The following is a 25,708-nucleotide window of genomic DNA, read 5'->3' as shown; positions in this document are numbered from 1 at the left end:
AAGAAGTTTTCATTTAGATTAGACAAAACATTTTGACTATATACTGACCTCTAGTGGTCATTCGATGTAATAACCAACACATCAAACAGACATGCGCATTAGGAAGAATTGTTTTCTATCGGATTTAGTTATAGCAAGATGGCTGCTGTGTTTGAGAATCTGTTTAATCAAGAGTTACTGAGTACTAATACTAATCAGTTTTCCTTCTGGGGTTAGTGTTTGCATGTTTAAAAACCTCTCATACCTTCAAGCTTAATAAAACATCTGTTTTGTTTTGTGTACCATCTGGATTTTCTAGACCAGTAAACACTTTTGGAGTTCTGGATTTGAGTCCCAGATAATGACAACAATAATGATGATGGTTGATAGTTTTAAAGAGAAGGTGATCTCAAGAAACACTACAGTTCGCCTCGGAAACCTGACAAACAGTGACGTTTCAACTCGTGTAGAAGATACACAGGTGACAGTGTGAACCAGTATAAACCAGAATAAATCAGCCGTAAAGGATACGATGATGTTCCAGGGTCCGAGACGTAGCCAGTTGGGCCAGAAGCCCTTGTACAGGGCAAAAAAACCTTCGTTCCTCCACGTCTGCATGAGTCCGTCCAGCGTGCCTTTGTAGAGAAAATTCCCGGACAACACGCGCTGGTTCATCATCCGCGTCCTGACCACGTCCACAGGGTTGGAGGCGAGCGCTCCTGCCAGACCGCATGCAAAACTGGAACTGTGGAGAGAAAACCGGGATGTGATCACGAGGCAAATCATAAACACAAACCGGTACACCTTCTGACTACATCATGTATACAACATATAGTATAAGTTTCTCACACATGAAATGAAAAGTTCCCCCTGGGTCCTAGTAAACTCCGGTTGAAAAGAATCCTGGGTTTTGTTGTTTGACACGTACTATTCAATTTCACACTGGGATTCTGTTGCTAAGCAACAAGCCATTTCACACTTTACACATTTGGCAATGTGGAGTCAACACTGCAAAAGCTTCTGCTAACTACATGTTAATACAGTCACGAGGTGTCAGCGTAAATTAATATGAGATTTATAAACAAGTGTTTCTCACATGAAATGAGTCAGAACTGTGTCTCCCATCAGCCCCGAAGCAATCAAGTGCTTCTTGGTGATGTCGTACACCGGAAGCTCAACGCCGACCACAATGGCGGCTCTCTGTGCTGTTGGGATGACGCCCTGAAACGCACGAGTCCAGCGTTAGCAGAACTTACAACACTGTACTACAGCATAGACTAGAGAAAATAAATAAGGTCCTGTAAACAATATAACATTGAGATATTTTTAGTGAGGTTTGATTACATCAAATTTATATTTCATTATATTTATTCGTAATTTAAGAAATTTTTGTGTTTGATTTTAACTGAAGTATAACACTATAGCTGCATCCCAAATGGCGTGCTATACACTACACACTTACACTATGCACTATAGTACTTTAGTGTCTAGTGTATGAATGTTGGGTCGTATCATCTCTAATGGATGACTAACGCTTTCAGTCACGCTTTTCAATCAATGAATGAATCAGTGAATCAATGAACAAATCAGTGAATCAATAAATGAATCAGTGAATCAATGAATGAATCAGTGCATCAATAAATCAGAGAACCAATGAATCTGTGCATCAATGAATCAAAACATTAGTGAACCAGTGAATCAGAGAATCAATGAATTGGTGAATCAATGAATTGGTGAATTAATAAATCAGTGAATCAATAAATCAATGAATCAGAGAATCAATGAATCAGAGAATCAATCTCTCTTAGAATCAATCTATCAGAGAATCAATCTATCAGAGAATCAGTGTTTTTGTGTATTAGTGAATAAGTGAACCAGAGTTTTAGTGAATCAGCGGCTCTGAAGACAGCCATGTGGTTTAAATTCATATTTGCGAGTTCTTCTTTTCACTTCCTCACCCTCCAGAGTCCTCGTGTGCCCTCTGTCTGGTAGATGTTGATGAAGTTGGCCATCATGCTGCCTTGCAGTAGACTGCCCTGAGCCTGCATGCGAATCTGTATACAACACAGAGACAAACAAAACACAACATGATATTCACTACAATCCTCTAGACACCATGATGTCTCTGGACAAATAGCACAACTCTCCATACAGTCGTGTAGAAATATATTTTCACATACGTTAATACGTTTTTAAGAACAACAGCATCATACTTTATATCTGTTTATACTTTATATCCGTTTAACATTACTTCTCTAACAGTTATGCAGTTTTGATATAGTAGAATGGAGTGTCTATAATGTGACTGACCAGAAGTCAATTTTCCGGTCACTTTACTTGCTCACAAACGTCTACAAAGGTCAAGAATTAATCTGATGTTTTCTTCCAGCTCATATTCTACATATCTTCTATGGTTATTTGTACAAATAATGAATTAAAAAACTGTGCAGCCGGAACTACTTTTAGAGGATCGATACGTCCTGTTACTCCAGTACGACCAGAATCAGAATTGAGCTCTCGGCAGCTGAGGAATTAAAGCTGAGGGTTTAATTTCACATCTTACCTTCAGCACGTCTGTAGGGTTCGCTAAAGAAGAGGACAGAACTCCCGAGACGACGCCGCAGAACACGTTGATGACCATCGTCTCGTCTGCAAGCAGCAAAGAGCAACAAACTTCAGCTTCAGAGTGTCACAGAGACGCAAACAAACTCAGAAGTACTTCAAAATGAAACTCTTACATGGTAAATAGTATAAATATGATTAAAAAAAAATCACAGCGGATATAAAAATAAAATCCAGACAAAAGAAAAAAACTTCAAGTCTATTTATAGTGTAAACATTTCCAGATTTTTCTAGAATCTTTGCCATTTGCCAGATATTTACTCCACCAATCAGTGAAAGAAAACTAAACATTAATAATAATAATAAAAAAAACAGAAGCTTGAACAAAGCTCAAAGATGACTTTATGAAGAAACAAAAATTGTAAAAAATGTAAATTTGTGGATTAAATAATAGTTACATAGGGCATCACATTTTCCCTTATATTTGTGTGTGCGCATGCGCGTGTGTATATATACACTATATTGCCAAAAGTATTCGCTCACCTGCCTTGACTCGCATATGAACTTAAGTGACATCCCATTCCTAATCCATAGGGTTCAATATGACGTCGGTCCACCCTTTGCAGCTATAACAGCTTCAACTCTTCTGGGAAGGCTGTCCACAAGGTTTAGGAGTGTGTTTATGGGAATTTTTGACCATTCTTCCAGAAGCGCATTTGTGAGGTCACACACTGATGTTGGACGAGAAGGCCTGGCTCTCAGTCTCCGCTCTAATTCATCCCAAAGGTGTTCTATCGGGTTGAGGTCAGGACTCTGTGCAGGCCAGTCAAGTTCCTCCACACCAGACTCTGTCATCCATGTCTTTATGGACCTTGCTTTGGTCACTGGTGCACAGTCATGTTGGAAGAGGAAGGGGCCAGCTCCAAACTGTTCCCACAAAGTTGGGAGCATGGAATTGTCCAAAATGTCTTGGTATGCTGAAGCATTCAGAGTTCCTTTCACTGGAACTAAGGGGCCAAGCCCAGCTCCTGAAAAACAACCCCACACCATAATCCCCCCTCCACCAAACTTTACACTTGGCACAATGCAGTCAGACAAGTACCGTTCTCCTGGCAACCGCCAAACCCAGACTCGTCCATCAGATTGCCAGATGGAGAAGCGCGATTCGTCACTCCAGAGAACGCATCTCCACTGCTCTAGAGTCCAGTGGCGGCGTGCTTTACACCACTGCATCCGACGCTTTGCATTGCACTTGGTGATGTATGGCTTGGATGCAGCTGCTCAGCCATGGAAACCCATTCCATGAAGCTCTCTGCACACTGTTCTTGAGCTAATCTGAAGGCCACATGAAGTTTGGAGGTCTGTAGCGATTGACTCTGCAGAAAGTTGGCGACCTCTTCGCACTATGCGCCTCAGCATCCGCTGACCCCGCTCCGTCAGTTTACGTGGCCTACCACTTCGTGGCTGAGTTGCTGTCGTTCCCAAACACTTCCACGTTCTTATAATACAGCTGACAGTTGACTGTGGAATACTTAGGAGCGAGGAAATTTCACGACTGGATTTGTTGAGAGCGACCCATTCTTTCACAAATGTTTGTAAAAACAGTCTGCATGCCTAAGTGCTTGATTTTATACACCTGTGGCCATGGAAGTGATTGGAACACCTGATTCTGATTATTTGGATGGGTGACCGAATACTTTTGGCCATATAGCGTATATATATAAACACATGTATATATACACGTGTATATATATATATATATATATATATATATATATATATATATATATATATATATATATATATATATATATATATATATACACACACACACACACACACACACACACACTTATGCAATAACTACTTATTTATTAAATAATTCACAAATGCAACAATAAGCTCCCTTCTTATACTCTTTTAGGTTTTATTCCTAATTAGGGTGACGAGGATCTGCTGGAGCCTATCCCAGCACACATTGGGCGAAAGGCAGGGTACACCCTGGACAGGTTACCAGTCCATCACAGGGCCACACATATAGACAGACAACCACACACACACACACACACACACACACACACACACTCACTCACTCCTATGGGCAATTTAGAATTACCAACCAACCTAATGTACATGTTTTTGGACTGTGGGAGAAACCGGAGTACCCGGAGTAAACCCACACAGGCACGGGGAGAACATGCAAACTCCACACAGAAAGGCCCCTATTTTTGTGTTTGTTACACCAACAGGGTGAACGCATCACTTTACTGAGCTGAGACTCCCGGTACTACTGCGACTACTAAAAGTACTAATTCTGACGTTTCTCACACTGACGTTACACTGATTCGACTGGAACGTCGGGTGAATGTCAGAACGAATTTCCGTACTCACCCTCGGGACGGCTCACAAATAATTTCTTCAGCGTGTTGTACGTCCCGATTTTAATCGTCCCGTATGACGCCTGCCTCAGCAGTGCTGGTGAGATCCTTCAACACAGAAAATCAACAATACAATTCAAATTTATTTGTATAGCACTTTTAACAATGGACATCGTCTGAAAGCAGCTTTACAGAACATAAGAAACAAAAAACATCCTAGATGTTAGACAAAATCATCCCTAGTGAGCGAACCTGAGGTGACTGTAGCGAGGAAAAACTCCCTTAGATGGTATGAGGAAGGAACCTGGAGAGGAACCAGACTCAAAAGGGAACCTCATCCTCATTTGGGTGACCCCGGAGAGTGTGATTATAAATGATTGTAAACAGTGGAGAGTGTGATATGAACAATGTCCTTTCTGCAGTTATGTACAGTGTACAGTGTGATGCAGATACAGCGTATGTAGAATGTTAGTGTGTATTAATTAAGAGGGTGTTGTCGTCCTCAAAGTCCACAGGGTTGGCAGCATTGGACACGGTATTAAGTCACGGGTTTCGGATAAATTCGAATTCAAGTGCCCTAATGTGACTTAATAGGACCCACCACAAACAAATTATACAGGAAACGTGTGAAAGGATCACAGAAAACAAATCACAAATACATATAAACTTCCTTTTTTCTATTTTGAGTTCAGCAAACAAATAGCATGCGGCATAAAAAAAGATCTTAACTGTTTTTAGACTCCCCGAAGGAAACGTCTGGAGAACACAGTCAGGAGCATGAACGTTTTTTATCCAAATTGACGGGATTTTCTCATGTAAACATTCGTACGAAGGTTTTACGGATGAAATCTTTTCGTCCGATGTTCTCAATTTGGCAGCTGGAATGTTCATTACATTATAATAATCATTCACAGATCAGTTTCCAGAAGCACGTAACAAGGTTTAACTATTTGTAAACCCCTCATTTTCAACTGTTTTATACATCACAGCGTCGTCTTAAGCACCAGAGTTTACAAAGGGCATCTGTTGTTATTGTTTATGGCGCCGTTTCTCATGTTACATGCTGTCCACATTGTCACACTCTTTAAGGCGTTATCTCTGTGGTTAAACAAACTCGCCGGGTTGCAGAACAAACATGAGAAGAAAACCTAAGCTGAGTGACCGGCTTGAAGTAAACTCTTGACCGTTACTGATTTGTTTCTTTAGTCAAAAAACTAGTTAAAATATACCAAAACAAAATGAAACAATATTTGTACAAATATCACATCATTCGATGTTACAATGAGAGAGGCGCTCCTGTGTTTATCTGTCTTACATGGCCGGGGGTGCCAATACTTCTGCTTTTTAGTCTGTAGTTTGACTATAAAACTTGCCACATGACGTTAAACTAAACCCGTTCAATCGAATGGATGTGTTCTGAATATCAGAAATCTTACTACATATTGTTAGGTATACATGTCGAGCAGCCACTTTATTAGGAACACGTTTTACATGCAGCAGAGTGACACAATGCATAAACTCATGCAGACCTAGGTCAAGAACTTCGTTTAAGCTCACAAGAGGAACACTTTAACCATGGCATGCTTGGAGTGGGACTTTCTCACACAGCGGTCTGTAGAGTTTACTTTCACGCAGAATGTGATCACGCTTCTGATGTCACGTGTAAACCCGTTCTGACGTGAATGTTAGAGTTAAGCTCTTGACCTGCATGTGTAGGATCGTATGGATTGTGCCAAACTGCTGCTACATGATTAAAAAGCTACGAAAATGAGTTCCTAATAAAGTGGACAGTGAGAGTACATATCCAATATCAAGACAGGAGATCGTTCAAAGTGTTCACAGCAACTGAGTTCACATTCTGTTTCCTATTAATTAATAAGGGAGTATCCCATGCTGTGTGAGTGGGAGGGGCCTAAATTATCTCCGCTGTCAATCACAGGGACAGTAGCCAGTTGTCTTTGAGCTTGTGTGTGCATGCGAAAGAACCCGGACAGGAAGGCGCTCTCCTCGCCGTGTTTGTGTCTCTGTGCCATGCAGATTTCCTCCTTAACGTCTGAAGCTAATTCCAGGCGATTTATTCACTACAGTGAAAGTGATAACCTGGGTCAGGTGACTCGAGTCTGTCGCTCAGTCGCACATCCTCGGGCGCACGTTTAATAATAACCTCTGCACTCTGAAATCATCAGAACTTCATGGAATAAATCCTCAAGCATCCAGACACTCGCTCATACCGTTCTGTCCGGGTCTGAGCTCCGATATCGTCGGACAAAATGGCCGCCGTGTTCCAGTACTGTAAGCACTCTGGTCTTGCCAGGAACCTATCTGTACACCATGTGGTTTTAACATCAGCTATTTTTAAATGATTGCAGCTTGGGTGAGCGATATGATATACGCCTCATAAAATAGCAGAGGAGTCTGAGAACGGGTGGCAGAGGAACCAGGGGCACGTGAAATATTTTTATACTGAATTAGTGCTCATGTGTTTTGGGGGAGTTTGGTATTAAATTGCTACTTGATTGCTTAGCTGTTTGGTTCCATGAGAAGTTAGCGATCATGTCCTGCTCTGATGTCACCTTTATTACACATACGATTGGAATTAATAGACAGGGGAAAAAACAATATCTAAATCTTTCACATCTCATTATTTTGCAGTGATGTCGGGCGAGGAAGCAGTAGAGACGCTGGAGCGAAAAAATTCAGAATGCAAAGCAGCTACAGAGTCGCGACTCGGCTAGCCAGCGCCCAACAAGATGAAAGAAAGTAGAAGCTTTCGTAATCTCCGGAGAAGCACAGACGTTCGTGTTAGATGTTTGTTTATTTTAGCTCAAGAGATTTTTACACCAGGTGAGTCTGCTGAACATCATATTCGATCAGATGGCGTGTTCTTACCCAGAATACAAAGCCCGGATGCCTTCTTCTCGTCCGATCCTGAGCAGAGCGTGGAACATGCCTCTGTAGCGGACCTCCATGCACTGAGACTGGCCTTGGACCTGGAGCCGGGTTTTGGTCAGATCGATAGGGAAGGTACCTGGGGTTAAAATTCATCAGAGATTCCGTGTTATTACGAGATGCACTTCAGATGAGACGTTTGAAAGATCTGAGAAGGAGGGGTGTAACGAAAGTATGTGCCCCCTGTCAATCACGTTCACGGCGGCACTGGCCAATCTAGCTAGGGGATGTGGAAGAGGGCAGAATGCGCTTTGGTCTGTGTGCATTACGCCCGGAAATCTATCTCTGCATCGGTTAGATTTAAGAAAATATCATACTTAACATCTTTCACCACCTTTCATTTTACGCATTAGGATGGAGAGGAAGAAGAAAGACGGCTGACGTGATAAATCGACGCTGAAATTCGAGGTCGCATTCGTAATGCTACATGTAAATGCCTTGTGATCAGTTTTTGAGACGGATTTTAATACCAGGTGTGAACAGACTCTCGATCGCATATCCCCTATACACTAAGTCTCAATATATACAGTATTCGTTAAAGATCTGCAGTAATTAGGGCGATGCACGTGCATGCAAATGGAATGTTTACCTATGTCGTTAGAGTTCTAAGGCCCATCTATGGTAAATATGCAGTAATTAAAGCAGGAGTGAAATTTGAGCTTTGCATCACTTTTGCATCACATTTGCACACATCAGGCAGCTCCAGCCACCCGATATGTGCAGCCTTCAATGAGAGAATTTCATTTTGAACCAGATTGCCATGGTGACAGTTCTCACCATTATCATCATCATCATCATCATCATCATCATGGAACAAGGGATAAAAAACAATATGCACGATCTCACCAAATTCTGCAACGATCGATGCCATTCCTCCATACACAAACGGCTTCCAGTTCAGGCTGGCCATTTCCGTGGAGGTTCCTTCAGCCTGGTGGAGGCCCACTAAAAACAATAAGAAGCCAAAATAGTTAAAAACAAACTGCTTCAACCGGACATCGTGAATCATCATAGAGCCGGTTGTGAAGACGTCCAGTGTAGAAGGGTACATAGCCAAAAATGTGCACCGGGAAAAAAAAGACCGCATTAGAAATTCATGACAGCGCCATAGCAAACCTGCTGCACCGTGATTGGCTGATCGAGCTGCCCATCACCTGATGCGCGAACGTGATTGGTCCGAGTGACATCGGGTTGGACCCGTTTCCGTTGAACAGTGTGTTTTGATTGACAGCGGTCCGCTAATTTGTCTCCCGAACCACATCGCAGTGAATTACAAATCTATCCACTTCTACCTGTATTTCTCTTTAAAAGTTACTGCACGTTTAAAGCAGTTCCTCCCGTCAGCATGTTTCATCCCGCACGCCATGTTGCTACATTCAACTAGTGCAATTAGCTGACCGCTAGCCTGCTAAGCTAACCCGTGTCACACCATCAAAGTAGGAAACTGTGTCCTTTTCTTTAAACCTGCGGTGTTTATCACCTTGCAACCTTTAACACGCACCTGATATGAAGTTCTAAAGCGCTCTCCGCTATTTCACGATGGACTCCATTGACCTTGCAACAAAAACAAAAAACAAAAAGAAAAAGAAAAGTAAGAAAGCTTCACGAGGCACCGCAAAAAAAAAACTTCAGGAGCTCAACACTTTTCAGTTTTCATTTTCCCACGAATCGGGAAAGAACCGGAAGTGTCGTTGGCCGGAAGTCCAGCCCATTTTTTCTCTGAGTGACGTAATACCAAAGTCACCCTGAGCCTCTGGACGATTTTGTTGTCATTTAGTTCTTTAAGAATTAACATGTTTAATATATCAAATGTTATAAACACATTTTACGGGACACTGTATAGACGTTTACACTTTATTTACAAGTATAGAAATATGTTACATATATACTTTTTTAATTATTATTTTCACTCAGATTTAAACATAAATAACAACAAACTAAACAGTTAGTCTTTATTTATTTGGGGTTTTTTTCTTCATTTATTTGTTCAGCAGATTTATTAAAAGTTCAGCAAAACTGAACAAGTCTGTGAAGAAAATGACAATAATAATAATAATAATAATTATTATTATTATTATTTTTTATTATTATTATGATAACAATAATAACAATAATAATTATTATTATTATTGTTATCATCATTATTATACTTATTATTATTATTATAATTATTATAATTATAATAATTATATTATTATAATAACAACAATATTTTTATTATTGTTGTTGTTGTCATTTACTTTGCAGAATAATAATAAGAAGAAAAAGAATAACAATAATGGTAATAATAATCATAATTATTATTATTGTTGTTGTCATTTACTTCACAGACTTGCTTATTATTAATGATAATAATTATCAATATAATATATTATTATTATTATTACTGGTGGTGTTGTTGGTGTTGTTATTATTACATTTTAATTATTTAATTATTAGTTAAAGGAGTATTTTGTTTTATTTATTTAATTTTGATTAATTTTAATTTTTTAATTTAATTTTAGTCCGGTGTAAAATATCAACACTAAAACGTATTCAAGTATTTAGTCAGTATAAACTACAGTGTTTTTGTTTTTTTTTCAATGTGAAGTAAAGCTAGGGTGGCTTGTTGGCACAGCTCTAAGGTCCTGAGTTCAAACCTGAGTTTAGTTTACAGTGTGTGTGTGTGTGTGGGAAGTGAAGTTTCCCATGTTCTCCTCATGTCCATGTGGGATTTCCTTCAGATTCTCAGATTTCCTCCCACCTCCCAAAAACGTGCCAGTCGGTGAACAGGCTATAAACTGCCTCTGGTTGTGCATGAACATGTAGGGGTTTGTACATGGTGCCCTGTGTTGGCGTCTTATCCAGGGTTTATCCTGTGTCACACCCGCTGTTCCTCAGACCGGCTCTGGATTCACTGTGACCCTGAGCAGGATAAAACGCTTAGTAGGAGTGAGTGGGAGAGAGAATGAGAGAGAGAGAGAGAGAAATGGAGTGAGTGAGTGAATCAGTGAGTGAGTGAGTGAGTGAGTGAGTGGGTGAAGGAGTAAGGGAATAAGTGAGTGAGAGAGAGAGAAAGATTCAGAGTGAGTGAAGGAGAGAGAGCGTGAGTGAGTGTGTGAGAGAGAGAGAGAGAGAGAGAGAGAGAGAAATGGAGTAAGTGAGAGTGAGTGAGTGAAGGGGAGAGAGAGAGAGATGGAGTGAGTGAGAGAGTGGGTCTAAAAAAAAAGGTCCAAGGACTCCAAAATGACAAGAGTGCAGTATTTGTGTAAAACAGAAAAAAGAGAAACCCATTATTACTTTTCACTAACAGAACATAACATCTGAAGAGAAACATCATTTCTTAGCATTTATTTGTAGTCCACAGTATAAGAGGATAGAATTCTATATGTGTCAATCAGGAAAGGACTGATTCCAAGAGTCAATATAGTTCACTGTAAGTTTTGGGGATAAAGTACTCTGCATTTCTCCTTCATCAGACAGAATCATGCTTCATAACAAGAGATTCAAAGCAATCATTCAGAAAAAAAAAACTAAATTGCTTTACAATCATTATTCTCAAACCTGACTCTGTATCACATCTGCCTCTATAGATCTCTGTTAATGGGTAATACTTTTTATTGTCTTTTCTCTTTTTTGACACATGATGGCACTGGAGTTTACTATAAACTAGTCTCGAGGTTGTTATGGTTATTGTATTAATGCTTATAGTTATAACACTAACTGACAAGAGGTCATCTCAAAACTCTATAACTAAACTAGTATAAATATAAATTTTTAACTTTAATCTAACTGGAATATTAGTCCAAATCAGGAACTGGTGCTCTGACTGAGTGGAAAGCTCTGGAATAAATATCCATATTTGGTACATATTTACTGTATTGTTCCTAAAAAAGGAATTCGTAGAAACTCTTTTACTCTGGAAATGTTCTACCTTCTCAGCAGTGTATTAACACAGCTCTATCCTCGAGTGAACATCATCCAGCATCATCCCGAGCGTCCACTTCAACCATAACTTTATCCGCATTAACAACATATGAACCTTTTAATACTTTTCTTTCCATTCAATACATTCTGATGGGGTAGAAAAGAAGAGACTAGCTCTGGAGCTTCGGAAAGGTTCGTCGTGCCAGATCAGATGGATTGGAAATCTCAGGCTGTAGATGACCGTTGCAGTTTTTAGCTTCTGTCCGGATTGAAAAGAACAGAGGAGATGAATCCTTCTGTAGTCTCACAGTGCTGTACGAAGATGCCTTGCGACTCGCTGGAAAAGCTGCTGAAAGACCGTCACCAGACTCCTGGAGTAGATACAGAAAAAGTTAGAGCCATTGTTTTCAGACCTCTATTACATTTTATTCTGATTAATTATATAAAACAATGTTTATGGTTGTGTAATACTTTAAAACTAGCCCCAAGAACAAAAACATAAGAGCACGCTGATAAAAATAGATACAGTTTCAACTCAATATACTATATTGCCAAAAGTTTTGGGATGCCTGCCTTTACATGCACATGAATGTAATATGGAGTTAGCCCGACCTTTGCAGCTATAACAGCTTCAACTCGGGAAGGCTTTCCACAAGGTTTAGGAGTGTGTTTATGGGAATTTTTGACCATCCCTCTAGAAGTGCATTTGTGAGGTCAGGCACTGATGGATGAGAAGGTCTGGCTCCCAGTCCCCACTCTAATTCATCCTAAAGGCATTCTATCGGGTTGAGGTCAGGACTCTGTGCAGGCCAGTCAAGTTCCTCCACACCAAACTCGCTCATCCATGTCTTTATGGATCTTGCTTTTTGCACTGGTGTGCAGTCATGTTGGAACAGGATGGAGCTATCCCCAAACTATTGGGACCATCAAATTATCCAAAATGTCTTGGTATGCTGAAGCATTAAGAGTTCCTTTCACTGGAACTAAGGGGCCGAGCCCAACCCCTGAATTCAATGATATGGAGGGGTGTTCCAAAACTTTTGGCAATATAGTGTATATAAAGCTGTCCTAATTAGGGTGACGGATCTGCTGGAGCCTGTCCCAGCACACATTGGGCGAAAGGCAGGGGTACACCCTGGACAGGTCACCAGTCCATCACAGGGCCACATATAGACAGACAACCACACTCACTCACACTCACTCCATGGGCAATTTAGAATTACCAACCAACCTAATGTACATGTTTTTGGATTGTGGGAGGAAACCGGACAGAGTCCAAAGCCAACAGAGTCCAAAGTTACCAGAGTCTTGACTCATTTTATTTCAGAATCATAGACAGTAAATTATTCATTTGTTTATACTGATTGAAAATGTCTATTTTCGGAACCCTGGTGTACTGGTAAAAAGGGTTAAACTGGGTCATCCCCCATAGAACAGAGTTTGAACTGTCTCACCTTCATACCCAGAAACAGCAGAACGTTCCTGAAAACAAAACTAAAACATACCTGGTGCCCTGAGAAAGACAGATGTTCCTGTCCGGTTGGAGGCAAAAGATGGAAGCAACACAATACACACAACACAACAGCATGGACAAAAGTCTCCGCTTTAAAGACATCCTCAGCTCAGCCACCTGAAGAACCTCAGGAAAATCACCATGCGTCCTGTCCTATCCGAGCCAGAGGGAAAGCAAGCAGTCCAGACGGTTCCCAGGGCAGTTTAGGGGGGGTGGTTAAAGTTAAAGGCTGATGGTAATGTGTAGGTGAGGAGCGAGCTGGGCTGCGTGTAAACAGATGTCCAGCGAAATAACTGCTGAGCAAGTGTTGCTTTCAATAGCAATGAACAGTCTAGCAGGCATGAATACCACTGCCGCATTGTCTGGCATGAGAGCCGGGCTTTATTGTGTACACTCTGTAGGATTTCAGATATCTGATCAGCGGGGACATGTGACTGTAGATTTCGGTGTTGCAGGATATCTTTAATGAGGCATAACCTCAAGCAAAATGAGGTTGGGACACTATCACACTTCTGCTAAAAGCTATTTAATGGTTTTAGATAAGTTCTGTGTTTAATTACAGCAGCTGTGTTTCCAGTCTCATGCGAGGAGAGCTATCAATTTTAACCTGGGTTGCCAAATTTAAGCAAAATCCCAAATTACTTCTTACGATAAAACCACACTAAAGACCTAAAACTAGGGGGAAAAAGACAGACATTGGAAAAGGAAAATTTTTCTCAGCTGATGCTGCACACATTTCTGATATACGGACATTATCCTCACCATAATCCTTCTTTCTTATATCTTTAAATTTAATATTTTACACTAGAAATGATTCTGTACTCCATAGAAACACTGTCTTTGCTTACGCTTTATTGTTAGTTTGTTTGCAGAGATCTATTAGATTTGATTATTTACTATAAAAACACAATTTTTAACGGTCTGTAGTACTTTTGAATTAGCCCAATTTGGTAAGAAGTGGCAAGGGGCCTTTCTGTGTGGAGTTTGCATGTTCTCCCCATGCCTGCGTGGGTTTACTCCGGGTACTCAGGTCTCCTCCCACAGTCCAAAAACATGTACATTAGGTTGATTAATAATTCCAAATTGCTCATAGGAGTGAGTGTGTGTGTGTGGTTGTCTGTCTATATATGTGACCCGGTGATGGACTGGTGTACCCCTGCCTTTCGCCCAATGTGTGCCGGGATAGGCTCCAGCAGATCCCCGTCACCCTAATAAGGAATAAAGCGGGTACAGAAAATGGATGGATGGATGGTAAGAAGTGGCAGCCCTGTTATTAACTGTCTTGTCCACTGCTCGTCCTCCAATAAAAATGTTTCTAGAGCCAGCATGGGGCATCGTGATTCCTGGCTCAAGTGGGCCTCTAAAAAGTGCTGTAGGGATGACGTATTTGCGTAGGCTAACCCGGAAGTTAGCATCAGCCTGGTTCCTTTGACAAAGCATTTTTCTGTTGGCTTTTGAATTAATGAAGAAGTCTTTCACTCTTTATTTAAAAGCATGTTCCCTGATAATACTCCACCATGCTCTTTTTGTGGGTGAATCTTTATGAATGGAAAGTTGGAGCTGGAATAGTTAGTAAGAGCGCTTTTTTAGTATAAACACAAAACAGGTTGTAGTAGGTGAATTTTTTCTGTTCGGCCTGATGACGTTTAATGTAATCCACAACCTCTGTAGTAACTTCATGCATATAGTTCAAATCCAAACTAAAACAAAACAAAAAAAAAACCCAGAATAAAACCGAAAAAAAAAGGAAAAACAAGGATCTGGGTCTTATTCTATCACCAAAAACAAGTTCAAATTATATATGAGTTTCCGGGCATTTCTGTCAGTCATGTAATCAAGAGGCATTCAATTCATTCTGAAGTTGGGTTTAACCTTCAAGTAATTACATCTATGAATAAAGTGTTTGCACAACATAATTAATTATCAAAAAATTCTAGGTTTGTATCTTTCAACAATACTCCAACTTCAGTTGAGACTAATAGTCAAAGGGTGTATTGGTATATTAAATTAAATTGCCTTTATTTGTCACATACATTACAGCACAGTGAAAATCTTTCTTCATATATCCCATCCTTAGAGGTTGGGGTCAGAGCACAGGGTCAGCCATTATACAGCGCCCCTGGAGCAGAGAGGGTTAAGGGCCTTGCTCAAGGGCCCAATGGTGGCAACTTGGTGGTGCTGGGCCTCGAACCCATGACCTTCCGTTCAGTGACCCAGAGCCTTAACTGCTTGAGACACCACATCCCTATGTGTTTGAAATGAAGCTCTGTACAGAAACTCTGTACAGGTTCACAAAGGAAAAACATATGCATCTTTCTAACAAAACCAGCACGAATTGTTCTCCCAATTAAATCTTTCATGCACAAAGTTATCAGATGAATAAATGTCACTGAGAATTTTAAATGTCACTTCTTTGGCCTTTAGGAAGGATTGAATATACTAAATATCCCTTCATTGTTTTATATATTATAAAATATTTTACTATATTATTAATAAAATTATAAATAATATTATATTATTTTATTTTCTTTGCCTCTTCAACTAAATTTCTTTGAAGAACATATTTTCTTTTCAGTTGACTGGGGAAGTATTGTTTCGCTAATACCTTTCTAATAAACGTATTTGTAAAGTGTTTCCTCTTTAAATTTGTACCTTCAATACAGAGTGATCTCATTTCTAGTACAGTATTAGAGTACAATACAAACTGGGATGGCCTTCATTATTTTGTTGTATTCTCTAATTGGGCATTGTAGATTCTATTTTTCACACAAATCACTGCAATATAAAAAGGAAATGACCATAATTATCCGATATTGCCCAGATTTTCGATTAATTAGAATACATCTGTTGTTCCACAGGGGTATATTATGTGGAGTAAAATTGTGTTTAAATATTAAGTTCCAGTATCGAAGAACCTGCTGGTGAAAATCTGATTGGCAGTTTTTGTAAATCATAATCACAGTACAGTAAAAAAAAAAAAATCGATTCCTAAAATTGTATTAGGGATGTTAAACCAGAAGGAGTCCTTATGACTAATCAACCACTTCGACTTTAGCACACCGTTCATCACAGAAAAATCCATACCCTTCATGCCACCTTCCTCACTACTCTTAATCATATCAGCTTTCCTACTGTAATGGCATTTTTTTTTTTTCCAAATAACGTTGAAGATTGTTTTGTTCAATATGAACACTGAGTCATATTCTCTGAAATCCCTAATGAATAAGCCGGGATGTACTCTCCATCTTGGACAGCAAAACCCTGCCAAACATAGTTATATCCCTATGTAGCCATAAGTACAACAAAGAATATTTTGTCTCTCTTTTATTTCTTTATTTAGGAATACCCAAATATTTAACTTCCGTTTTAACACTGTATGCTACTGATTGAGCGAGCTGGTTGTTCATGCGGAGCAAGAATTTCACACTTATTAATATTTAACATAACACAGAAAATTGATTCAGCAACCATTCAAGGAGAGCTGTTACACCCTTGCCTAATGCCCCTCTTAACTGAAAATCTCAGGTTTTTGTTCTGCGTATGCGTGAAATTGTTGCCAACAACACATTATAACATGATATTATTAGTAGTATTATAAAACCGTATTATAAATATCCGAAACTGCCGTAAATCGTTTCGTCATACGTCGTACGGATCGAGGAGATGGAACCGGATGTGCTACAATGCTAACTAATTTCCGCCACTCTATTAGTGTTTGTTGCAATTCCCATTTTTTGACCACTAGCTATATTAGTAAACTCTATGGCACAGCGGTATCTAGTACAGTAAATAGTAATTAAAGTAAGTAAACAGCATTTCAGCGCATGTATACAGCACATGTATTTATATACAGCATGTGCATGTGTGTGTTTCATTTGAGACGCTCTACTTCACATGCTCTCGGCTCTTTAGCCATTATAAATCATTGAAATGAATCTATTCTGTCTGGCCTTGATGCAATAAATAGTTTTGTACTGATACTTTGATACACTCATATAACCTCTTACGGATAATGACGCTATTCTGCTGGAAATCCCATCCAAGTCCTTCCCACAGCTCTGTCCTTCTTCCCTCTCTCACTGACTCTGTCATTCTGTGTAAGAACATTTTACAGACACTACAGCTCAACCAATACAAAAAGCGACACTTTATACACTTGGAAATGAACACAACATGATATATAGTTTGTATATGATCCATTTTGTTTGTAGGAATGTATCTGTATATCGATATACACTGTTACTAATAACATGGTAAAATGATAAATGGTAAAATAATATAACCCAAAACACTTTAACCAGCTTTTTTCTAAAGCTTGTAAATCCTATTCTGGTTAGGCTTCAATTTCAAAATAGAACATTAATGGGGGAAAAAAGCATCTTCACGCACAAAGTATGCACTAGAGATGAGATTTGGATGACAGCCAGACTGGACAAGGGTCGGACCAGTTAAACCACGGTTGTGACGAAGAGGCGTCTCCGAATAACATTCCAGCTTCTGACATATGACTCTGTTTTTCCTGCTTCAGATTAATTTGTGGCATCACTGTGGACCGTGAGTGATGTGAGTTTACTGAGAAAATTCAGAACACTGAGGCAACAATGGTCACTGCGAATGGGATTATATCCTTTCCAGTGGTGAGACATGACTACTCAGAGGAGATGACTTCACCTACTCCGGTCTTCACAACCCCTGCTCAGGAAACTGCAGACGGTGTCGTAATCGGCTGGATTCTCAGCGTTCAATCTACTCTGATCATCTTTACCAACCTACTGGTGGCCATCGCTTTGGTCTTGCTGATCCGTAAAGGAGGCAGTCACAGCTGGAACTTTGTCTTAAACCTGGCCATCGCTGATATCCTAGTGGGTCTGGCTATTACGGCTATCGCGACGGATTCAATTAAAGGACGCTCGGTTATGATACACAAGGAAGTGTGCTTGCTGCGCATGTCCTTTGTCATCACGCCCAGTGCCGCATCCATATTCACCATGTTCTTCATCTCGCTGGACCGGTACATGGCCATCAAAGTGCCGCTACGCTACTCACAACTCATGGGCACCAAGATGACAGCCGGCGTATTGGTGTGTCTATGGCTGCTGTCGACTATCGTAGGATTCTTGCCCAATATGGTAAAGAACATGCAGCACAGTCAGTACGAAAGCGTCTGTACCTTCTTCTCGGTCATCAACCCTCAGAACATCACCATAGTCTTCTGTGCCACCTTCTTCCCCATACTGTTGATCTTCATCTACTTCTATCTAGACATCCTGAAAATCGCCTGGAACCATCAGCGCCGCATCGAACAAGCCATGCAAGTGAGTTCCCGCTGCATCCTGCCTAGTCGTTACTGGGGCCACGTCAAGGCATTCAAGACTGTCACGTTGCTGGTGGGTTGCTTTACTCTCTGCTGGTGCCCCTTCTTTGTGGTCAGCATTATTCAGGTGCTGTGTCCACCATGCAAGCTTTACTGGTTTTTAGAAAACCACCTCTGGTTGCTGGGGCTCGCCAATTCCATCATCAACCCTCTTGTTTATGCCTTCTGGCAGAGGGAGGTACGACAACAACTCTGTGATATGTTCGCTTGTATTAAAGTCACACAGTGCTGCGTTAAAAGTAACACGGAGCAAACGATGACCACTCAGACCAGAAACTCTTTAGACCCCACTCTACCTGGTCAGTTCATTATTAGGAAGCCTGCTGCCGTACCTCTGGCTGTGTCAACATGTCCAAACTCTGTGTAACAAAACAACAGCAGTCTTTCAGTCTGTTTCGCTCATAGGAAACGCTTAAGTGTTTTGACATCAACGACCGGAAAAGAGCTGTATCCCATAATGGATGTGGAGTCTTGAGAGTCTGGCTGTTTTATTCATGCAGTGGAACAGATGGCTTTATTGACATTTTGGCTCACTTTCTTCTACTTAACTGAAATCAGAAGACCATAAGCAGTTATGGCCTGATGTCTCAATCCTTGTTGTTTGCAGTATCAGTGTAACTCTGTAAGAGATGACCATGTCTAACATGATTGATTCAAATGTTTGTATATTTTTTGTATGCATTTTCGATATGGGGTTTTTCAAAATGGGGTTCTTAACTCCAATCTTGATCGGCCCAATTCATAAAGGCCATTAACCTCTTTTCTTCCAAAACAAGTCACTGAAACTTTTCTTTTCTTTTCCATTGGAATGGTGCATGCAGTGTACCTTTAATTAGCCTTTAAATTGAAAATTATGGGTCCCTAAAGTTCAATTATGTACCCTTAGATTATTTATATTTCCAGGTGATGTACAAAGGTATGGTGATGGTACAAGAAACAAGGAAAAACAACATTTATTTCTGATCATGTAAATAAATTATAATGTATGAGCACAGCTTGGTCCGATTATCTTATATAGTTAAAGGAAACTCTAGGCTACAGAAACTGCATACTGGTGCATTGGGATTATTTGGGATGTTTGGGATGAGTGTTACTGGGACTGGGATTGTGTGGAATGGTGGACTGGGAACATGTTAATATGTGGACCACCTCACACAAAAAAAGGTAGTAAATGCAATCAATATGAGTAAAAATGTTGTTCAAGATTGTATACATGAAGATCAGTTTGTGTTTCTTTATGCCATTTCTCTGAATAAAGACTTTTAACCAATTTCAGAAGAAGCCCTTTTAAAAATTTTAATACTTACTAGAATAATTCACTGGTTAGCTGGATTAGGAATGACAGGAGACAGGAAAAAATGCTGCTTCTGATGGCAGTCCAGTCCATCACCTGTCACCAGGCACACTTATATTCCCATTCTGATTCACACCCAGGCAATTTAGAGTCACCAGTCCAGATTCTGGCATGTTATTGTGAGGTGAGAAGAAACCAGAGGAAACACACACAGGAACACTAGGAGATCATGTCAGATCAAACTGGGGACCCTGGAGGTACATATTTAATTAAATATTAATTTAATTAATATTTAAAAACAAATTTTAATTAAATTAAATTTTGTAGAAGAAAAATTTAAAGAAGAAGCCATTTATTTTTGGCACATATACAGTACAGCACAGTGAAATCCTTTCTTTGCCTATCCCAGCTTTGGAAGTTGGGGTCAAAGCGCAGGGTCAACCATGGTACAGCACCCTGGGAGAAGAGAAGGTTAATGGCCTTGATCAGGGGCCCAACAGTGGCAGCTTGGCAGTACTGGGGCTCACATGGGGCTTACGCTCTTGTCCAGAGTGACGTACAAGAGTGCTTTGAAGACTCTATTAGTGAATACATTAACACTGGTTCACAGTTCACAGACTTAGGATAACATCAGCCTAAAACCAACATACAACAATACATAAAACAAACAGGGAAAAATAAGAGCTAGTTTAAGTGCTTCAGGAAGACGTAGGTCTTCGTCCGTCGTTTGAAGACGGTCAGTGACTCGGCTGTTTGGACATCTAGGGGAAGTTCATTCCACCACCTTGGTGCCAGAACAGAGAAGAGTCTAGACGTATACCTACCCCTTACCCTGATAGATGGTGGGACCAGTCGAGCAGTGCTAGAAGATCTGAAGGAGCAAGATGCAGTGTGAGGAGTAATAAGAGCTTTGAGGTAAGATGGTGCTGGTCCATTCTTGGCTTTGTAGGCTAGCATCAGTGTTTTGAATCTGATGCAGCTACCAGAAGCCTGTGGAGGAGCGGAGCAGAGGGGTGGTGTAGACAACAAGTCAAGCAGCTGCATTTCGGATCGTTTGCAGTGGACGAATTGCATTCAGAGATAGACCTGCCAGTAGAGAGCTGCAGTAGTCCTGTCTTGAAATGGCAAGAGACTGAACAAGCACCTGAGCAGCCTGTGTGGATAGAAATGGCAGAATCCTCCTGATGTTGTACAGAAGGAACTGATATTGTTCAGAGATATTGCGAGATCCTGTGCTGGTGATGAACTCGAATTTGAACTCCAGCCTTCCAATCAACAACCCAGAGCCTTAAGCTACCACTGCCCAAATTCATGATTTTACTCTGATGATTTTTAACTTAGATTATGTTAAATCCATTCTTCAAAGAGTTTTTTTTTTTGTCCACAAATGTTTGGCCATATAGTGTACATGATCAGTGTGCTAGTAGGAACTTTCTAGCATTCTCCAGTTTATAGTATGTGCCCATGTAGCCACGAGCTAACCCCAACATTGTGGTAATATTTTAACTCTATAACTATACTTCATTTTTTATATATTAAGTTATTCAAAAGCCAAAATGCTGTAGTATTTATTTATTTATTTATTCATTCGTATTTGCGTACTCTCTAACATAAACGTGGTTGTTTCTACACGGAAGTAAATTCTGATACGCCTGTATTTCGGAAGTTGCCGGCGGAAGTAGATTTGTAAGCGCAAGAAAACAAACCTACAATGAAGTAAGTGGCTGTTTTTAGTGTTTAAAGATTAAACTTATTTTATTATTTTTAAGTGCTGTGTCCAAGCGTAATGTAGTATAATGTACCTGAATAAATGATTATAAACTATCGGTTTGTGCACTGCGTGTGACGGCTAGTTAGCTTAGCACTCAGTGTAATCGGTGATACTCTAAATATGAAGCTAACATGGCTAAATCTCTGTCCGTCTCTCTCTCTCTCTCCCTGTCTCTGTATCTCTCTCTCTCTCTCTCTCTCTCTCTCCCCGTCTCTGTATATCTCTCTGTCTCTGTTTATCTCTCTCTCTCCGTCTCTGTATATCTCTCTGTCTCTGTATCCCCCCCCGTCTCTGTATATCTCTCTCTCTCTGTCTCTCTCTATCACTTTCTCTGTCTTTATCTTTCTCCCTGTGATACTCTGCCTCTATCTGTCTCCCACCATCTCTCTCTCTCTCTCTCTCTCTCTCTCTCCCCCTGTCTCTGTATCTCTCTCTCTCTCTCTCCCTCCCTCCCTGTCTCTGTATCTCTCTCTCCCTCCCTCCCTCCCTCTGTATCTGTATCTCTCTCTCTCTCTCTCTCTCCCCCTGTCTCTGTATCTCTCTCTCTGTATCTCTCTCTCTCTCTCCCTCCCTCCCTGTCTCTGTATCTCTCTCTCTCTCTCTCTCTCCCTCCCTGTCTCTGTATCTCTCTCTCTCTCTCTCTCTCTCCACACACAGTCCGCTTACTAAAGTGAAGCTCATCAATGAACTGAATGAGAGAGAAGCTCATCTCGGCATTAAGGACTCGGTGTCATGGCATTCAGAGTACAAGGACAGCGCCTGGATTTTCATCGGTGAGAGGGGAGAAAATCAAATAAAGTAAAGTTGCATCACATGAAGAGCTTTACTTAACCTGGTGAACTGTGCTCTTGGGTTCTGGGTGTGTTAAAACCTTTATTAGATTATTGTCCATGCTTATATAAAGCTGTTCAACCAGCAGGGTTCACTGTATGACGAATAAAACACGTGGGTTGTGCTGTTAGCGGCGTGACGTCATGCAACACAGAGATGATTATTTTCCTACACCAGCACACCCTGAGGTGGTGGTTATTCCTCTTCTACCACATCACAGGATTATAACCATACACTTGTTTTAATATTCAAATAATTATTGTTTCTATAGCAACGGCTCATTCTTACGGTAAATAGACATTAATTTAACATTTATGGAAGGAGTCTTCACGCTGGACATCATCAGCAGGACAAGTTATTTCTTATCATTTGTTACAGCTGGAAATATTTGGAATCATTCTCTCTCTCTCTACTAATTAAAGGGGCAAGGGGCTATGCTGGTATCTCTCTCTCTTTCTCCCCCCTTCCTTGTGTCCCTACCTTTCCCTGTCTTTCTCTTTCATTCCTTCTCTCCCTCCCCACCCCCCATTCTCTCTGACCCACTCACTTTCTCTCTCTCTCTCTCGCTCTTTTTCACACTCTCTCTGTCTCTTTCTTTCTTTCTTTCTTTCTCTCTCTCTCCTCTCTCTCACACACACTCTCTGTCTCCTTATCTTTCTCATTCTCTCTCACTCTCTCTCTATCGCTCTTGTACTCTCTCTTTCTCTCATTGTCTCTCTCTCTCACGTTACCAAGCCTCCCTCCATCAATGTTAAATAAGTGTCTCTTTACCACATCAATGGTCAGATATCTTTGTTAGTAACACTTTCAGATATTCCATGTTTATTTTGTTTCCATATAAATTCCAGTGAATGAGCTGTTACTATAGAAACAAATTATCCTAACATTAGAATATGATAAGTTCGTGAATATAATCCTGTGATGTGAATAACAGCTGGAAATGCTGTCAGAACTCCTCTTATAAAAATAAATAAATAAATAATCAGTAGATTAACCAGTCACATTTGAAAATTGAAAGGTAGATGATTACTGATTTAAGTTAGCAGGGATGATGAAACAGTGCTTTATTTCCCATAAACGTGACGGGGAGGAATGTTTCTCTCTGCCCTTGTGGTCTCCTGCAGGTGGATTTCCGTACGAACTGACCGAAGGAGACATCATCTGTGTTTTCTCGCAGTACGTCCATTTCGCTTTTCATCACACACCGCTCCTTTGCTCTTTCCTCTTCATCCTGCACGTTCTCCTCATCCTGCACGTTCTCTTCTTTGTCACAGGTACGGAGAGATCGTCAACATAAACCTGGTGCGTGATAAGAAGACGGGAAAGTCCAAGGGCTTTTGTTTTCTCTGCTATGAGGATCAGAGGAGCACAATTCTAGCAGTGGATAACTTCAACGGCATCAAGGTGAGACGAGACGATACACCACACGGCTTCCCCGAGCTGATAACCGAGAATGTTTCTGGAGTATACTTTTGGCCTTGTAGCATACGAGCTACGATTTAGTTAGACTTCCTGGTCACTTGCACATTTCTATCATGTTACAGTGCATTCACAAGACATACAAGTTGTTATAACTGTCTATAAACATACATGAAATGTTATAGCTGTCTGTTGTTACGTATTTTTAATGCTATGATCACTTTTTTTATTCCTGCATAAGCGGGGAAAAACCTGCTACAGTCCGTTTAGTGCTCTGTATCTTAAGAACTGAGGAGCAGTTCGCCACACATGCGATACAGGACAGTGGAATTCTTTTCTTCACATATCCTAGCTGAGGAAGTTGGGGTCAGAGCGCAGGGGCAGTTATGATACAGCACCCCTGGAGCAGGGAGGGTTAAGGGACTTGCTCAATTGCCCAGCAGTGGAGTTTGGTGGTGCTGGGGCTTGAATCCTGATCCTCCCATCAACAACCCAGATCCTTAACCACCTCTTCCCTCTTAATCTTAATATCTGTCTTAATATCGATCCTGGTGTTTTAAATGTACTTAAAAAAAACACCACGTCTAAGGAGTCTGATGTGGACGTCATTGGATCTGGCGTTTGATTTAAACACCACTTCTACTGCATTAAAGTGAATAAATACCCGCTTCTAAATGTGTTTATAATCTGTCACAGCCTTTCAGAAATAATAACGACGACTAGAATATTAAGATGCAGTAATAAAGCAGGTTATATAGTCATAGCTTTCTGAGTGGACGCGACATCACACGTGTGATTTCTCCTTCGTCGTCAGCGCATCACGTTTTCCACATTTTCACAGATCAAAGGCCGGACGTTGCGTGTGGACCACGTGTCTAATTACCGTCCACCCAAAGACTCGGAGGACATCGACGACATCACCAAGAATCTCAGGGAGCAAGGCTGCGCTCCCACGGTCGCGTCTTCGTCCGAGTCGGAATCGGAAGGCGAATATCTTTTGCCGTTAAAGAAACCGAAAAAGGGTAAGGTATAAGCTTTTAAACCAATCCGAACACACATTTTTCCGGAGAAGTGCGGAGAATTCACGCTTGCGTTGTGTGATGTGATCTGCCACAACAGATAAAAAAGAAAAGAAGAAAAAGAAGAAGGATAAGAAAGAAAAGAAGAAGGAAGCAAAAGAGGAAAAGCGCACAGCGCAGACAGACTCCCCCTCCGCTCCTGCCATGAGGGTGAAGAAGGAGAAAGAGGACACAGGTTATGAGAAGTACACCCTGAAGGGGGCGCAAGAGTCCAGAGGTCAAGAGACGAGGAGCTCGCGGGAAAGAATGGAGGATCAGTACGGAAATCACAGGAGAGGAGGAGAGAGGGAGGAGGAAAGGAGGATGGGAAGGAGTAGAGACGAGGCAAGAGGGAAAGACGAGCAGCAGCGTCCACGCGAGAGAGAAAGAGAGAGGGACAGAGAAAGGGACAGGGGTAAGGACAGACATCGAGAGAGAGACGGAGAAAAAGATAGAGATCGAGAACGACACCATAGAGACAGAGAGAGAGAAAAATGGAGAGACTCGGAATACAGACGCAACTGAAACAAGGACGGCTTCACGGAGCCCACGTATTCTCTTTCTCCCATGTCGTGTTGTGACATCATAACACCTGTTTTTGTCGTATTGTAAATAAAAGATTTTTGTTTTTAAACACACGTCGTTTGACATAAATATTTTTATTACTGATACAA

General features: G+C 40.8%; 3 protein-coding genes across 4 annotated transcripts in view; 2 read left to right on the top strand and 1 right to left on the bottom strand.

Annotated features, from left to right (window-relative positions):
- Positions 1 to 9,553, bottom strand: part of slc25a14 (solute carrier family 25 member 14) — a 13,059-nt gene extending 3,506 nt beyond the window's left edge. Inside the window, exons 1-8 of one of the 2 annotated variants that reach the window (XM_058415046.1) lie at positions 9,370 to 9,553; positions 8,715 to 8,813; positions 7,809 to 7,947; positions 4,933 to 5,027; positions 2,543 to 2,628; positions 1,938 to 2,033; positions 1,076 to 1,200; positions 511 to 724 (exon numbers count right to left, since the gene is read on the bottom strand). In XM_058415046.1, the coding sequence (XP_058271029.1) occupies positions 511 to 724; positions 1,076 to 1,200; positions 1,938 to 2,033; positions 2,543 to 2,628; positions 4,933 to 5,027; positions 7,809 to 7,947; positions 8,715 to 8,778 (819 nt within the window). In that variant the 5' untranslated portion in view covers positions 8,779 to 8,813; positions 9,370 to 9,553. Of the gene's footprint in view, positions 1 to 510; positions 725 to 1,075; positions 1,201 to 1,937; positions 2,034 to 2,542; positions 2,629 to 4,932; positions 5,028 to 7,808; positions 7,948 to 8,714; positions 9,343 to 9,369 lie in introns of those variants that run through there. The other variant, XM_058415045.1, reaches the window with a different exon arrangement.
- Positions 9,554 to 17,870: 8,317 nt separating this feature from the next.
- On the top strand, positions 17,871 to 19,028 carry LOC131368978 (glucose-dependent insulinotropic receptor). Its single transcript, XM_058415284.1, has one exon. The coding sequence runs from the start codon at positions 17,889 to 17,891 to the stop codon at positions 19,026 to 19,028; it is 1,140 nt and encodes a 379-aa protein (XP_058271267.1). The 5' UTR covers positions 17,871 to 17,888.
- Positions 19,029 to 21,546: 2,518 nt separating this feature from the next.
- On the top strand, positions 21,547 to 25,672 carry rbmx2 (RNA binding motif protein X-linked 2). The gene is made up of 6 exons (XM_058415286.1): positions 21,547 to 21,671; positions 22,384 to 22,499; positions 23,682 to 23,733; positions 23,832 to 23,961; positions 24,818 to 24,998; positions 25,096 to 25,672. Exons 1-6 carry the CDS (start codon positions 21,667 to 21,669, stop codon positions 25,557 to 25,559), a joined length of 948 nt encoding a protein of 315 aa, XP_058271269.1. The 5' UTR covers positions 21,547 to 21,666; the 3' UTR covers positions 25,560 to 25,672.
- The last annotated feature ends 36 nt before the right edge of the window (positions 25,673 to 25,708 follow it).

This window comes from Hemibagrus wyckioides, linkage group LG18 (genome assembly GCF_019097595.1).
Source record: "Hemibagrus wyckioides isolate EC202008001 linkage group LG18, SWU_Hwy_1.0, whole genome shotgun sequence".
In the NCBI taxonomy this organism is placed as follows: Eukaryota; Metazoa; Chordata; class Actinopteri; order Siluriformes; family Bagridae; genus Hemibagrus; species Hemibagrus wyckioides.
Note: the sequence above shows the minus strand (reverse complement) of the source record. Positions and strands in the feature narration are given on the sequence as shown.

Coding starts and splice junctions, on each gene's coding strand:
- LOC131368978 (XM_058415284.1), top strand. CDS start 17,889: ATGGTCACTGCGAATGGGATTATATCCTTTCCAGTGGTGAGACATGAC.
- rbmx2 (XM_058415286.1), top strand. Junction 22,500..23,681: donor CAGCGCCTGGATTTTCATCG/GTGAGAGGGGAG, acceptor GGTCTCCTGCAG/GTGGATTTCCGTACGAACTG. Junction 24,999..25,095: donor GTTAAAGAAACCGAAAAAGG/GTAAGGTATAAG, acceptor CTGCCACAACAG/ATAAAAAAGAAAAGAAGAAA.